The sequence below is a fragment of the Phaenicophaeus curvirostris genome, chromosome 7 (assembly GCF_032191515.1).
Source record: "Phaenicophaeus curvirostris isolate KB17595 chromosome 7, BPBGC_Pcur_1.0, whole genome shotgun sequence".
In the NCBI taxonomy this organism is placed as follows: Eukaryota; Metazoa; Chordata; class Aves; order Cuculiformes; family Cuculidae; genus Phaenicophaeus; species Phaenicophaeus curvirostris.
Genome location: NC_091398.1, coordinates 21,407,554 through 21,423,889, shown reverse-complemented (window position 1 = coordinate 21,423,889; position 16,336 = coordinate 21,407,554). Strand labels below are relative to the sequence as shown.

The following is a 16,336-nucleotide window of genomic DNA, read 5'->3' as shown; positions in this document are numbered from 1 at the left end:
CATCAGACTTTTGGTATACATTTAATCTCTTGTGGAAAAAAGTTTCTCATTTAGCCACCTCACAAATGCATGTAATCTTTTCCTGTGCTACAGGTACCAGTGCTAACAGTGATAAAACTGATGTGCTAGTACATTATTTGTTGTATACTCTTAAAATCCTTCTGTCTGGCAGAATCTTGGTTTCCTCTTGGCTGTTCACTCTGGAGAATCTGAGTGCTTCACCTGAGAGTACTTCAGGGAAATATTTATAATCATCTGTTCCCAACCTTGCTCTGTTTTGCAAAGCAGGTTTTGTTTCTGCTTGACTGTGTGGCAAGAAGTGGGGCTGCATCAGGTCAGGCTTCAGCTCCTTCTGGCAGAGAAGTGTAGGACTTGCATCACATAAACAATGTGTGAGAATGGAATGGAGGTACTGAATGAGGTGACTCAGAGACTAAGCTTCATCGGCATTGTGCACTGGATTAACATGGCCTGTTTTATGAAGGAAACAATTGTTTTTCAGTGCTTTGAGAATATTGCTCCTTTAAAAATGAATCTAGTGCTCAACAGCATTGTTCATATAGGAATGCTGGTTCTATTTTCCGTGACTTAAAATGTGTTGTGCAAAGTATCAGGTGCAGCATGCTAGCCAAATTCTATTTCAAAGTGAAATATACAGCTTTAGTGACAGCTCTGCAAAGACCAATTACTTGTGTATTCTTTGTATCCCTTAAACAGGCAACCTTAATGAAGTACACACATTACTAATGTCCATCCTGCAGATAAATGAACTGTGAAAAAATCAAGCAAACATGTTCCAACTGTTCATACAAAGGATTTCATCATTCACGCACTGAAACTTTCCCCACAATTTGCTGCTGCTCAGCATGTACTTCACTTAGTCTCCTCCAATTAAAATTTGCAAACAGAAAAGCTTTCCAGTGCTAAGAGACCCATGTGCTTTCCTGGAGATTTGGAGCCACGTGTTCCAGGAATGTCTGGCTACACCGCACCGATACAATATAAAGGCAACGTCAATCACCTTCTCTCGCTTTTTAATAGCTCCCTTCCATGGTTCTCATTCTCCATTACGAGAAACTTAAGATTAAAGGAACTTTACTGTATTTCAAGTACAGTTTAATCCATTAAGATGGATCTCCTTCATAGCAATGGCATACTTATCATTCAGCATTTACAGAGGGACTACAGGGCTTACCAGGATTTCCTTAATTTTATGTCACATGTTGGAGATCCCCGGAATATATTCTCAATTTATTTTCCACTTTGGTTTCAGCTCAACCAGGTGGTTGGTACTAAAATGATATGGGTGGCAGTCATTGGTGATTGGTTCAACCTCATATTTAAATGGTAAGAAGTTGGATTTATTTTAAAATTTGGTATTTTTAATGATGGTTACTATATGTGCCTCAAGTGTAAAAAACTTTCTGTGACTAATGTACTAGTAGCCTTTCCCCTGTAATTATAAAACAGGAATTCACTATGAAGAAGTTTAGGATTTGTTTGAAATTACATTTTGGTAAGACAGGAAGAACCTATAGAACTATTACAGAATATTTTTGGCAATATAGCTCTTCATATTGCTTGTAAGATTATTTATCATACTTTGCTGAGGCCTTCTGACATAGAAATCTTTTTATTGTGTTTCTGCTTCATTTTTTTTTTTTTTGTCAGGATTTTATTTGGCCATCGCCCATACTGGTGGGTGCAAGAAACAATGATTTATCCCAATAAGTCAAGCCCATGCCTTGAACAGTTTCCCATAACATGTGAAACTGGACCAGGTAAGAAATGTTGATAATGCCGGTACATTTAATAGAGATAGCAGCTTTTTGTGGGCAGGGGACATGACTTACGAAAATCTTACATGACATAAAAAGCTCAGAGATCATGTTTAAACTAGTCAAAACACAGGAAGAGAAAAATGAAGGAATGAAATAAGACAGGTATTTGACTGATGTATGACAAGAATGTTTACTTCAATGCCTTTAAACAGTACAGTGGAGGGGGGGTTCCTTTAAAAATAACTCCTACTAGAATGAACCAGTGTATTGGTAGGGAATTTTCACAAAACCTGTGTCATAGGCTCAAAAAGAGTGATTCAACCGCTTTGTGAGGTCACTTCTAGGAGTAGTTGTAGCTTGGGGAGAGGACTTCTCTGTTGTTTCTGTTCCAAAACAGAGTAAAGGGGCTGCTGAGTTTGAGAGCTGGTGCACTATTGAAAGAATTATTCAAACCAGAGAGAATAGTAAGTGATTCAGAGTAAATAACAACAGGATCAATAATTGATCATGTAATGTATCAGAAGTGGAGAACGGAACCCCTCTTCCCAAAACCAGACACTGACTCTGAACATGGAGGGGGCAAGGGGAAGGGGTATGTGTACAAACATATAGGAAAAGAAATCTTAAAGAAAATATACATTTCTAATGTATTTTCACTTTTTAATATGTCATTGTCTTCTCTGTGGAACTGAAATGCTGTACTGTTGAAGTTAAATGAGTTTATGCAACCCTAATATGCAAAATAAGGTAAACTTTCTTGGAGCTAACTGACTGAATTTAGTTTAATTCGTTGTACACAAAAATATTAACAGTAGAAATCAATGTACTTTGTGCCTTATCAATGCCATTGCAAGCTTTTAAGTGGTTTGCTGAACCAGTTACTGTTTTTAAGCAATATCCTGCACTAAATCCAATTTTAGTTTTGAACAAGAAGCTTAACACCTTGTATCGTGCAGGGTTTAATAATGCTGGGTGTATCTGTTATCTGCTGCCTGTTTCAAGTGAATGCGTTTGGGACCTGACCTAAACTATTGAGGTTCTTCAGATCTTTTCTAGAGCCTTCAGACTGTGCCCATTCAGCACCATCTAATTCCAAGCTTTCGCTAAAGAACCAGTGTGTTTTGTTTTGATTTATTGAACCAGAAGGCCTTTCTTACTTTTACTTACTTCCTGAAGTAACAAGGCATTCCTGTTTCTGATCAGTGGGTGCTGCTGTCATATTGATTCCTTATTTGCACTTATAATGACCACATTTTCTCCCACCTCCAGGTTTGCCCTTGACTATTGGCAATATCTGTCAATATTAGTGGAAGGGGGTGCAGTCAATGCAGTGTATGCCATCATTGTGGGGGTTAACATGGTATTTTACACATTTTTTAAATATGCAGTTTCTGTGAAAAGATTAGAGAAGCAGCCACAGACATGAGAAGGGCATATCCAAGTATTGCTAGGATAGCCTGAACCCCAGACTCTGCGGCTCCGCTAAAGGGAAAGCTGAGTGAACTGTTTATTTGGCAAGGATGGCAAGCAATCTAGGACATGAATTTGGCTTGTATTTCTGGAATTAACTGAACTAAAATCCTGCAGCCGTCTTTTCGCTGGTCTTTGTAAGGTTTAAGAACATAAATCTTAAGGTGAAATTTATGGTAATTTTAGTAGGCAATTTGTAGATGAACTACGAAAACGTTTTTCCTAGATGACATTTTCCAAGATGACAACAAAGAGAAGGTTTCCTTATCAGTGACATTTGTTCTGTTGTGAGGTTTAGAAGTGTACATCTGTTACAAAATTAACCAAAGAGTTGGTAGAGTGGCTACTGAAGATATTGCTAAGCAGAATACCGAAAATGAGCACAGGGAATTAGAAATCATTGTGCTTGTCCTCCATACACACTCCTGCTTTGCTGCTTCACTGAAGTATTCTTCTGTTTTGCAAACTACTGTATAGTGCTGGGTCATGCTTCAGTCAAAATGATTTCTTCTGCCAGTAAAATAACCGTGTTCCTTCTCTGTTATCTCCGTAGAAAGTCAAGCTGTAAACATCTGCTATAGGCAGATTCCGAAGATCTATTTTCTGTCCTTCCCTATTTCAATTCGTTGAAAGCAAATCTGGTAAATGGGAAAAAGAAGTGACAGAGTAATTTTAGGGTCATTTTCCTTGCATTACGCCAGCATGCTCTGGGTTTTGGTGATTTTCACAGTTGTAGGAACCTCTCTGTGACTTTAAATTGTTTGTAGTAAAATTAAAATTTTATTTGTTAAATTAAAACAAATTACATGCATATTGTTATGCCTGGGCTACAAAGAAATCACTGTTGGTGATTCCTTGTTATAGACTACTGTGGGTACAACAATTAGTCCAATGTTACAGCATCATTTCTTGTGCCAGTTCCACTGATAATCTGTTTCCATGGTAGTTGACATTGGACATAACCTTACAATTTATAAAATAAATTAAAGTGAAGCATAAAGACACAGTTCTTCCATCATACTTCAGATAAATTTCTAAATTTATTACAGATCTACCTAAAATGTTCATTACCTGGCCTGTAATATTACTAATGAGACACAGATCACAATCACAGTTGCTAGTGCCATGGTAATTAGAGAAGCAGATAAAAGGCAATTTTGAAGGGCTATCTGAAGTTATATTGGTACTTTAATTTAGAATGTTACAAAGAACTAAATCTCTGTTGCTCTCCTTAATTATGAAGTAGCCTATCTCATCTGATCCTCGTATAGAACTTCTACATTGTATACCACAGCCCTATGAGAGCCCTAGATGCTCTGTTTTTTAAATCGCAATCCAAATCTTAAGTAATGGAAAAATACCATGCTTTCCAACAAAGATGCCAGCTCATACCATTAGAAGATGGGTAAGTTGTTACCTACTTGATTTCAGACAAATATTATGGATTTCTTATAGAGGAGTCTTCTGAAAAAATTATATTGAGAAAATTAACTTTTGAGAAGCAGTTGACCTTTGTTCAGCCTTTGTTAACTATTTTCTTTCTAAGTGATTAGGTATCTGGGTAACTGCCAGTAGACATTTTCTATATGATAAATGTTACGGTCATAATGTTTAAGCTTGAATATTTCCTTATTGTTTTTACTAGGAAGCCCATCTGGACATGCCATGGGGTCTTCCTGTGTCTGGTATGTAATGGTCACAGCAGCACTTAGCTACACAGTTAGATGGAAAGATAGATCAGCAGCTACTCTTCACAGGTCAGTGTTCTTCCATTATTCTAACTCATACCACTATTTCTTTATATACATGCTACATTTTTAATGTAGTCTGTTTAGTCCAGTTTGTAAAAAAACAAACAAACACTACTTTTGTTATGATCTATGTCAGCTAAATTAAAAAAAAAATATTAAGAGGATGTATCCATTTGTATAGGTTGGTATTTATTAAGTTGTGGTCATTTCATATAATATCTCTGAATCAGCTCCTATTAGAAGTTGTGTCAAATCTTAAGTGTTGGAAATTTTGAATTCTATTAATTGTCTTTATGCATTGGATCTTTTGGTTAGTACATAAGTTTACTGCTTTTATAGTAATACTTATGCCATTTTAAAACATAATGTTGTCAAAGTCTAGTGTAATATGTTACTCAGCTCTGTGAGAAGACTTATACCCACTTTGATAGCAGTTCTTTCCAAGCCTGGCAAGGTTGTTCCCATACTACGTGAATTTTTTCACCAAACAGTTGAATTTTTGCATTTAAGTATGACTTCATGGTGAGAAATATGTTCAAGGTCATAATTTAAGTTGCTAATGATGACTTTAGTCACTAAAACCACGGTGATGTCTTGGGCCTGAAATTACTGGGGTCTGCTCCTGCAGGCCTAGGTGTGGCTGCAAAAACAAGCATCCTTGCTCATGTTTTAGTACTGACTTTGAGGTTTTAATCATCTGATTCTGAACTTCTCTAATTGTCAACCTATACTTGGTAAAAAGCCTGACACAAAGGACCCTGGTATAGACTGCTAGGTAAAATAGCTTGTCTCAATTTTTAAGCATCTTCCTTTTCCCCTTAGACTGACAAGGTCATTCCTCTGGAGTATTTTTTGGATTATCCAAATTAGTGTGTGCATCTCTAGAGTATTCATAGCAACACATTTCCCTCATCAAGTTATTCTTGGAGTATTTGCTGGTAATGCCGGTATTTTTTTTCCCTTTCCCTTTCCCTTTCCCTTTCCCTTTCCCTTTCCCTTTCCCTTTCCCTTTCCCTTTCCCTTTCCCTTTCCCTTTCCCTTTCCCTTTCCCTTTCCCTCTCCCTCTCCCTCTCCCTCTCCCTCTCCCTCTCCCTCTCCCTTTCCCTCATCCATCATCCTCCCACCTCCCCTTCCCCTTCCCCTTCCCCTTCCCCCCACCCCCCCACCCCCGTGAAAAAGTGCTTCTTCAAAGTACAAATGTGCTGTTCCTTGTAACACTGAGTTTCTGATCTGCAGGCATTCTTGTGGCAGAAGCATTTGAGCATACCCCTGCTATTCAGACAGCAAGCTTGAGAATGTACATCAAGACAAACTTGTTTCTTTTCATCTTTGCCCTTGGCTTTTACCTAGTCCTCAAGGTCGTTGATATTGACTTGCTATGGTCTGTGCCAAAGGCCAAGAAGTGGTGTGCAAACCCAGACTGGATAAACATTGACACAACTCCTTTTGCTGGACTGGTGAGGAATTTAGGTGCGCTCTTTGGCTTAGGTCTCGGAATTAATTCTGAAATGTTCATCACCAGCTGCAAAGGTAAAAACAGCTGTAAGATAAGTTTCCGCATATTGTGTATAGCTGCTTCTTTAGCTACACTGCAACTGTATAATTTTGTTAAGATACCTACTCATACTGAGTATTTGTTCTACATTCTCTCTTTTTGTAAGAGTGCAGCTATGCCTCTGACTGTAGTTGCCTTGGTTCCTTACTGTGTCCACTCATTAATGAGGACAACTGAAAAGAAACTTAATTAGATAAAGTTTCCAAACGGTTAGCAGTGTGGGGATGGATGTGAATGGTTCAAGAATCCTCTGCAAAGACAGCTTTGCTAACTCATTTTAACCAAGCGGGGTGCCACTGCATCTTTGATGTGCTCCTGGTAAGTAACCAGTACATCCAAAATCATCACATTCAATAATTACTTTGGCAGCTCAGAAACATTAATTGCTGAATTTATTCCTAGAAGTATTGCAACCACACTGCAATATGGTTAGAAATGGCCCAATACTCTGGGTCATAAAGTTTTAAAGTATAATCAACTAGTTTTACTTAGCTACTTGATGGTCTTTTAGTTCTGTCCATCTCCAGGTAGATGGTGCTTCAAGCCTCAGTTGTACATAGTGACACTCAATATATAATTTTTTTATATATATAGATATTGTGTGTTAGACTGCAAGGTGATGGTGTGACAGTATCACACCACCAACAACTGTACAGCTGTATACAGCCACTGTGAAAAAGGCCAACATAGTTATAAACAAGGCTTTAGATTTAACTTGCTGATCTTCCCAAGCAAACCAGTTTCTGATTAAGCCAGATGAGAAATAAAAGTCTGTTTCAATTAGACTCTGTAGAATATATTTTTGCATTACTCCGTGGGTTTTGTCAGTTTTACTTTTTTGAAAATGGTCACATAAATCATGACTGATACAGATTACACTTTTAGTATTAAAAATGCATAAATATGGTGTAAGAAATCTTTGGGTTCTGTTCATCTACACAGAGTAACTAATGAAGAAATTTGTCAATAATGAAATTATCTCAGCCTATCACCTCAAGAATGTTGTTCATGCTCCTGTATTGCAAAGGTAAATGACTCTAATTCTCTCAGGTCAAGGGTCACAAGCCTGAATCACTGTTAGTAGTTGTGTAAATCATTAAAATGTGATTGCAGACTAAGTCATTACAAGTTTGTATCGTCAGCTTCAATTACCTAAGCACATGGGTAACTAATCTGTTAGATATATGTTTGCTATATAAAATGGTTGCTTTAAGTAGGCAAAGGCAGATACTTTTCCTTTATGTTCATTATTTTGCACATACTGTTCCAGATTCCTTTGCTATACACAATAATATTTTGCTGATACCGTCTCATAATACTTAGTATACAAGCAGTGTAAGGCTATAATATGGGTAATGAGGGCTGTGTAGGTGTGGTTTGACAGCAATAAGGCTCATAAGATGTAAACATGGTATTGCTTCTAGACTTCCAATTAGTTGTGGGATGATTGAAATGGAAAAAAAATCTTATTTAATTGGGAAAATGAGATGCATAGTTGGAGGTGGCCCATGGGGATGAACATGATACAAATTACAGAAGCAAATCTGAAGCAGGCATCCTTATTTAAGAGCTTACTAAGACTATTTCAACCTAAAAAAATTAATCGTATTAACAGTCTGAAGAGTATTCTGCTTTATGCATTTCCTAGTATCTTCTTTAGTGATTCTCTGAACTTTTTTCCCTGCAGCAGCTGGTGTGAAACCAGTCTTTTCCATAATTGTGACTCCTTAAGCAAAATTAGTATTTTGATAGAATTAAAATTGTAAATTGGGAGCCAGCCATTCAGTTGATACAGTGAAAGAGGCCCAGATGTCCCTTAGTCAGGCATTAGTGAACTTATCACAGCTGAAAATCACACTTCAAGCCTTTATTAGGTAAGGTTGTGTGGCACCTTAACCAAGAGCTAACAAATTGTTAAACATTTAAACTGCTGCCTTTGCAGCTGTTTATGTTGTTAACATGTGGAAACAGATACAGAGCTTATTATACCTTTATGATGATGGGATGAACTACGCAACCTACTCTGGAAAGTGCTTGACTGATCCCCTTGCTCCCACTAATGCAATCCCAGGAGAAAGTTAATCTTTTATTCTGGACTTAAGAGATGCCCAAATTGGGATACCACAATTCCGAAAGTCCTTATGTCTGTCTGCAGAAAAATTTTCATTAGCCAGAAGTTACATGAAGTGAAAGCATCCCTCCCTCCACACACAAACTAGCCGACAAGCTGGCATTACAGTCACTTCACAACACTTGCTTTTGCTAACGTGCAGGTTCTCTTTTTTGTCCTCTCCATTCCCTGCTGTGCCTTCCTGATGGAAAGACACTGGCCGCAATTACTCAGGTACCATCCCAAAATAGTGTCATAGTTATATTTAGCCAGAGGCATAGGGTGGTTGGAAAACCGGATAATGCAGCTGCCATGGACCATGTGGAGAAACATACGGCAGGACACACCAATCAACATTGTCAGCAACTTCTGTCAAAACTAACAACTTGGGGTTGGCTCTGAAAGACATAAGCCAGCGTTCTTGGGGTCTGCTCGGGCATCTTGTCACTGAGCTGCAGGGCTAGGAGATCTTACCCCCAGGGCAGCTGCAGAGGAAGGGCCAGTCCAGCCCTGCACTGAGCACCAAGCAGCCCATCAAGGCTGGTTGCTTATGCTCAGACATACTGTGTGGCTCCACTTTCATTGCAAAACCTTTGCACAGGTACTGAACGGCCTTACAATCAACTGGTTGTCAGTAGCACCCACACATAATGTGACAGGAGGTGGCACCCAAGAGCACGTAAGAGCAGTGTAACTTTGTGTACGCTGTGAGTGCCTTTGTTATACAGGCATCCTTCCCAATACACAGCTCCCAGTATTTACTAGCTGCCTAAAAACAGGATGATGAAAAGCAGTAGTGGTACCCCCAAGTTGGACCATGTCCCTGTGATCCTGGAGGAGATGGCAGGCTCCTTTGCAAGCAGAGGCTACTGCAGTTGCGTTGGCCTTCTCAACAGGTCTATCCTGCACAGCTGACCCTTGTTACATATGTGATCTAAATACATAGAAATACTTGTTCTCAGCTGCAAGATACTCATGCGTTTGTTTGAAGGGTAAGAGATGAAGTGCTAAAGCATGAGAGACAGTAAAAAAATACAATATATGGGTATAATTTGGGCCACAAAAGTGGTGTCCTTTAGGCAAAAGAATTATGGAACAAGTACACGTATTTAATTGTTATTTTAAACAATGAGACATTATTTTTCCATGGCCTTAAATACTAATATAAATTAAATACTGTATATGGTATGTAAATAGGTTATTGATAGTCACTCTGTCAATAGTTTCAGTCCTGAGCCATCCATGCTAATGATTGTTCCGTAACATAAAAAGGCTAAAAAGCTTAAAACAGAATGAAAATAATGTAGCTTCTTTATTTTTTTTTTCAGTTAAGGATTAAAATACAGAATTCCTTGGGAAAATAGTGTTTCAGTGTCAGCTACCTGATTACAGTAGAGTCTGTTGGAATTCTATTAATGGATCTGTACAAAAGATGAAATTGGGTTTTTGCTGCCTGGAATTAAGGGATATATCCTAATAAAACTTGCACCCTTACAGCCAAGTTCCAGCAGCTGGTACTGTTTGCATAGTTTTATAAGAAATTACATTGTGGTGTGATTTGTTACAAAGTGAGTGAACTCCACCCCCAGCTGCAGATTTTTTGACATAGAGAATGACTTTTCCAGTTATCACTCTATCACTCGAGATCAAGATTTAAATTTTGAAACTGTAATTTAGAGTTTCTATCTCTTTTGTCTCTGAGATGCAGTCACTAAAGGAAAGAGTCCTCTTGTCCTGCAGTCAGTAACATATTTCAGAGAAACATGCAGCAGACCTTACAATAAACTCTTAAAATATGGGCTTCTGCATGAAGAAAATCGTCCTGACCTTTGTCATTTCTGAATGAATTGTTACTGTATTGTTACAACTCTGCTTAATAGAAACAAAGAGGTAATTATGGTGCTTTTTCCCCCACCTCTACTGAATCTATTTATGATTTCTGTAATACTCATTGTCTTGCCTTCTGAAAAAGAAGAAAACATATTATCCATCACCATCTCAATAGAAGTGATTTAAATAATCGTGATGATTAACTATAGGATTTTACATTGATTTAACTGAAGCATTTATTCCTATTCAAAATCTATTTTACAGCTTCAACCAGAGTGGTGAGGAACTGGGGCTGTTTAGTCTGGAGAAAAGGAGGCTGAGGGGAGACCTTACCAGTCTCTACAACTGGCTGGAAGGAGGTTGTAGTGAGGTGAGGTCTGTGTTGACCTCTTCTCGCAATTAACAAGTGATCGGATGAGAGGAAACGGCCTCAAGCTACACCAAGGGAAGTTTCGACTGTGCATTAGGAAATATTATTTCACCAAAAGGGTTGTCAAGCACTGGAACAGGCTGCCCAGGGAGGTAGTGGAGTCACCATCCCTGGAGGTGTGGATGTGGTGCTTAGAGACGTGAAATGGTTTAGTGGTGGACTTGGCAGTGTTAGGTTAAGGGTTGGACTTGATGGTCTTAAAGGTCTTTTCCAGCCTAAACTACTCTGTGATTCTAATTCAGCTAATCGGGGCTCCACTGGTAACAAGCTTATAATAAGCTCCTTCTATGGCCATCAGTTCATCATGAGTGCCCCTTTCAATGATGAGTCCTTGTGACATTACAGCGATGATGTCAGCATTCTGGATCGTGGATAATCGGTGAGCAATGACGATGCAGGTACGCCCTTCTCTGGCCTTATCCAGCGCTGCCTGCACAGTCTAAAGGCAACAGACAAAGTGTCAGAGTGAAAATATGCAAACGAACCTGCAACTCAGAGTTGGAGAAATCTGATTGCTTCAGATTAATTAACCATATTGTGCAACAATTACAAAAGTGACTGTGAGGCTAAATCAAAGGTTATGTTACTGGTGTGGTTACCTGGGTCGTGAACTCAGTTTATGAGCAGTACAAAGAATGGACAAGTAAACACAGACGGCAGTAGAAAATGAGGAAGGTCTTTATTCAGCTGACACACTGAATGTCAGCTCTGTGTGGATATGGTTTTAAATTTCCATCATTTCTCTAATCCAAGGTACACAAATTATTGCCCAGGCCTCTCACTGCTCTTCTTATTGGAGATGCAGGACCATAATTCATATGCTTGAATACTTTTTTATTTGATTTGATTTTAAAAGAAGCAGAAGCTATATGCATGAAACATTCCCACTGAATGCTTAGAAACCCAGGGAATTACTATGCACACTGCTGAAAAAGTGTTGCCTCTCCTTGGCAGTTTTAAGAGCCCCTTTTGCTGGCTGCTGGTTTTATAGCTCTGCTTTCTGGATCTTCCAAAAGATCATTAAAGGTATAAGTGCTAAATTAAAAATCTGGAATAACATTGCAGTTGGGTAATGGAGTACGCCAGAATGTCTCTGTAGAACAGAAAAAGGTGTTGTACATTATACACTGTTGTATTAACTTTCCCTTATTGCTTATCACTGCACGTTTACCTTTTCACTCTCTGTGTCTAAGGCAGATGTAGCTTCATCCAGTAATAAAATTTTAGGATCTCGTATGATGGCCCTTGCTATAGCAATGCGTTGCTTTTGCCCACGAGACAGCTGGGATCCTTGAGCCCCTACATTAGTTTCGTATTTCTGAAAAATATACAAAACCAAGATTTTATTCATGTGTAAGCAAACACACCAGTACACAACCAGAAGGAAAAGCAGGGGGAGAGAGCAAGAGCTCTGACCATTGCTGCCTCATTAAAAAGCTGTCAATGCAGAATTTATGTTTGTGGCAACATTTCTGAGACATACTTTGCAGTGCATGTGGCCCAGGCAGTATGATGATGGGTCTGGAATTAAAAATTGTTAGCAGGATTTTGGCTGATTTGTCTGAGGCAAGAGCAATCCCCCTATCCTAGATTTGGGAGAAGAGGCTGAAAGTGAAGGGCTTTCTGGACAAAAGTTTTGTTTGGGTGCCTAAATTTTATTCATACTTTTTGTTTTCTTCTGAAAGTGGTTTCAGTGCATTTAAATACTTAAGTGCACATAAGGAGCCAGCTTCAAACATTTTTATCTAAGGATGATGCCCTAGTTGGAAGGCAAATCTCCCAGAGCTGGGAACAGGATGTGTATTTCCTGACTTAGTGTAATGCTTTGACTGCTGGACTGTTCGTGTCCATGGCTTTGAAAAATCTTCCCTTTTCTCCTAGTTCAGAGTTGTACCTGCTGGCTTCAGTTTTATAAATATTTGCGTACTTTGTAAAAATCTAGTAGCAACTCATGCCCAAATTCTTAGGAACATAACAAATGGCCATGACATACTCTTTGCTCCTATCATTATAGCTGTAAGAGTAGATAAAAGGTGTATTGGTATTGGAGCAACTCCTGCTGCAATGAACACCAAGCAGCCTATCTGTAGTTCCACAGCCAAGGCCTTGCAGGTACTTACCTCAGGCAGTGACATGACAAAATCATGCAGCTGAGCCTTCTGGGCTGCTTCTATGACTTTTTCCATTGTCGCTTCTTTGGTGTTACTGCCGTATTTAATGTTATCAGCAATGCTGCAGTCAAATAGCACAGGCTCCTGGGACACTATTCCAATTTTTGATCTAAGAAACTGTACATTTATTTCCTTGGTGTCGTGTCCATCTATTAACTAACATGAAATAGGAGAAAACATGAAGAATCATTCCAAAACAACAGCCTGCAAACTCCAAATAGTTTATAGCAAAACAAGATCATTTGAACATAATTCTAACTTGCAAACACAACTGATTCAAAGTGATTTAAGAATCTGCTTATATTTGACCCATTTGTGCATGATGTGTATTTTCTGGATATGTCTGTGATCCAGCCAAACCGTAGACTGTTTGTTTACCCTTAAATCCAAGTGAACTATTTAATTGCTTAAAGTTAGGCATATGCTTTGTTGTCTTCCTAGCACAGTCATCACCAGACTTGTTTTTTCCAAAGAGAATCCAACTAGATGGGAAAGTATTTACATAAGGAAAAGTCACAGAAGCTTTTTTAAGCTTTCAGTACTTTAATAACTCGAAGTTAAATCTAGATAAAACTGTAAAGAAGCTGCATATTGATGCAACATATTTAGGGATGTTCCAGACTCTTCATTGCTCCACTTGGGCTTGATTTTTGCTTGTGTTCCCACAATGTACACCACACGTTATATGTTGCATACAAGAGCTACCAAGGTGAACGCCTAGGACGTACATAATGCATGAGGGTACCTGAGGCTTGAACTGTTCTGACCTTGCCTGAGTACATCTGAGATGACACTCGCGAATTGTCACAACAGTCCACATTGTTTTGAGAGGGAAACCCCACGCTGCATATGTAAGTGCCAGCACTGCTAGGCTGCACGGTAGGACACATCCTTGCTGAAAACAGCACCACACAAACCACCTTTCCTTTGCTTACCACACTTCCTTTCTCAGGGTCATAGAAACGCTCCAGAAGTTGGACACTGGTGCTCTTACCACAACCGCTGCTTCCAACAAATGCCAAAGTCTGTCCAGGCTTAACAGCTATAGAGAGTCCTTTCAGGACCTGAATATCAGGCCGAGAAGGGTATGTGAATTTACAGTTAAGAAATTCAATGTTTCCCTTGAAATCATCCTGGTGGGAAAAAAAAAATGAGAAAGATACTACAGTGAGCTCAAACTCAAAGCTGAATTCTAAAGTACGAAGTTACTCTTCCTCAGATTACATTCTTGCATCTTTTATTTAAAATATGACATTAGTGTTTGTGAAATTAGCCCAGAAAGAGGGATAAAACCCATTACTGGAGTAGCTGTCCTGGAGGTGAAACCTTTAGTCGTAACACTATTGCTCTGCTTGTACTCCCCATACTGCACTGGTCAGAGCCATCAATTGCAAATAGGATTGCCTTGGAAATAGGTAAGTTTTTTATTGTAATACAGACACTGTGTAAATGTAAATTTGGTGATAGCCCAAATACATTTGTGCAAAAAGCTGTATTTGATAAAAAAATAAAATCAACTGAACTTTGCAACGTTAATGCAATACATGAATTCAGACCAATCTTCCCAGAACTCTTAAAAAAATTTCTCTTTCCCAAAACTCTGAAAGGAATCAATATACTTCATTTTCATGGTGTGAAGCAAAATACTTAAGGTATTTATTTAATAACAATTATCTCAAGTTTTCCTTTGATTCTGAAAAAAAAAAAGAGAAGTAAACTATTTGAATTTTCTGGGTCTAATTTTTCAATTCATCAAAAATTGAGTGTTTTTATTTTGTCTGACTCAAAGATTGTTTGTCTCCTCATGAACACTCCCCACGTTTTGATGTGAATGGAAATAAGCCTGCATTATAAGTTAGCGATGGTCAGGTTAATGTGTGGAAAAAACCCCCATGCTATTCCTTGAGTCATCCAAATTGGTCCCATTCCATTTTACAGGAGTTTTACACTGAACAATTCATAAGTCACTTTTCCTATTAGTCCCGCTTCCAAAAGAGTAAAGGCAAGTAACAATTATATGATCATCACAACCTTCCTGTAAAGCAATGATCCTCATTGACTTATAAATTGTTAGTGCAACTTCAGTGGTGTCATTGAGGTGAATGGCATCACAAATTACTCATCTCCGCTCTTACCCATTTGTCCCCCTTTTCACTATAAACACTGATTTTAGGAAGGCGATCAACCAGTTGAAAAAGGTGTGCAGCAGATGTTTTGGCTTTGGCATAGTTTGGGGTGTAGGAAGAAGCTCTTCCCAAAGCAGTTCCACTGGTCACAATAGCAGAGATCACCCTGCAGGGAAGGGGGACATGGTCATTCTTGGAAAGCCATCAGAAAAATAAACGTTACACTGAGACCAGTGCTTCAGGAGAGGAGCCTGTTTCTGGCTCCAGTCCAGCTCTCACCTGAACACAAAACTGTAATGGAGTCCTTCAGCGTCAACTAGAAACCCTCCATATCTGTAGGAGACAGCATTGGCAATGAACACTATGCTCTGGGCAAAGCCAAAGCAGAGCCCATACACATGTGCTTTTTTGACTGCAGCTCTATAGGGCATAACCAAGTGCTTCTCAAAATTCTTGATAAACATTTTCTCTTTCCCTATCCCAGCCACGGTCCTGATGTTAGAGAGGGCTTCACTGGAAATCTGCAGGGGACAGGGAAAAAAAAATTAGTGGATAAAAGCTCATTTGTACATGGCAAAGCAGAGTATGCTTTTTCACAAATGCATAATTCTTTTATGAACATAGGGCATTAATGCCATATGCAAATTGATCCAGGTACGATACAGACTGGCCCAAACATCAGCCAGCCTAAAGAGACACTTGCCTACACACAGTTATCCACTGACGTCCTCAGTAGTAACACTCTGTCTGCTCCACTAGAGCTAAGTTACTATAAGCACCCTTAGGAAATCAGCATGTGTTCTCACTTCTGACTTAAACACAATGTGACTAAATGGGACATCCACAAAGCAAAAATGGTTTTAGGAACACTGTTATTTCCTTGATTACATGCACTTATTAACTAAAGATGTTTATTTTAATTATTTTATTATTTGTTTTACTTATACTGATAGTCAGGAAAAGAGTTAGAAGGGATGCTATCTCCTGTTTCTTAAATTAAAACCATTTCAATTTACTGTTTCCTCACCTGCTCACCCTCCCTCTTTCTCTTGTTCACATCTGATAAAAGCCTGATGAGATGGAACATCATATAAATGGAAGACAACATCTTG

General features: G+C 38.8%; 2 protein-coding genes across 2 annotated transcripts in view; one reads left to right on the top strand and one right to left on the bottom strand.

The window, feature by feature from the left end:
• Positions 1–589: 589 nt before the first annotated feature.
• G6PC2 (glucose-6-phosphatase catalytic subunit 2) lies at positions 590–8,391 on the top strand. The gene is made up of 5 exons (XM_069861799.1): positions 590–1,347; positions 1,672–1,781; positions 4,897–5,008; positions 5,825–5,940; positions 6,239–8,391. The coding sequence occupies exons 1-5, from the start codon at positions 1,130–1,132 to the stop codon at positions 6,748–6,750; spliced, it is 1,068 nt and encodes a 355-aa protein (XP_069717900.1). The 5' UTR covers positions 590–1,129; the 3' UTR covers positions 6,751–8,391.
• A 2,109-nt stretch (positions 8,392–10,500) lies between these two features.
• ABCB11 (ATP binding cassette subfamily B member 11) overlaps positions 10,501–16,336 on the bottom strand; it is a 37,908-nt gene continuing 32,072 nt past the window's right edge. Inside the window, exons 22-27 of the mRNA XM_069860986.1 lie at positions 15,504–15,745; positions 15,234–15,390; positions 14,034–14,231; positions 13,048–13,254; positions 12,099–12,245; positions 10,501–11,366 (exon numbers count right to left, since the gene is read on the bottom strand). Coding sequence (XP_069717087.1) covers positions 11,166–11,366; positions 12,099–12,245; positions 13,048–13,254; positions 14,034–14,231; positions 15,234–15,390; positions 15,504–15,745 — 1,152 coding nt within the window. The 3' untranslated portion in view covers positions 10,501–11,165. The remainder of the gene's footprint in view (positions 11,367–12,098; positions 12,246–13,047; positions 13,255–14,033; positions 14,232–15,233; positions 15,391–15,503; positions 15,746–16,336) is intronic.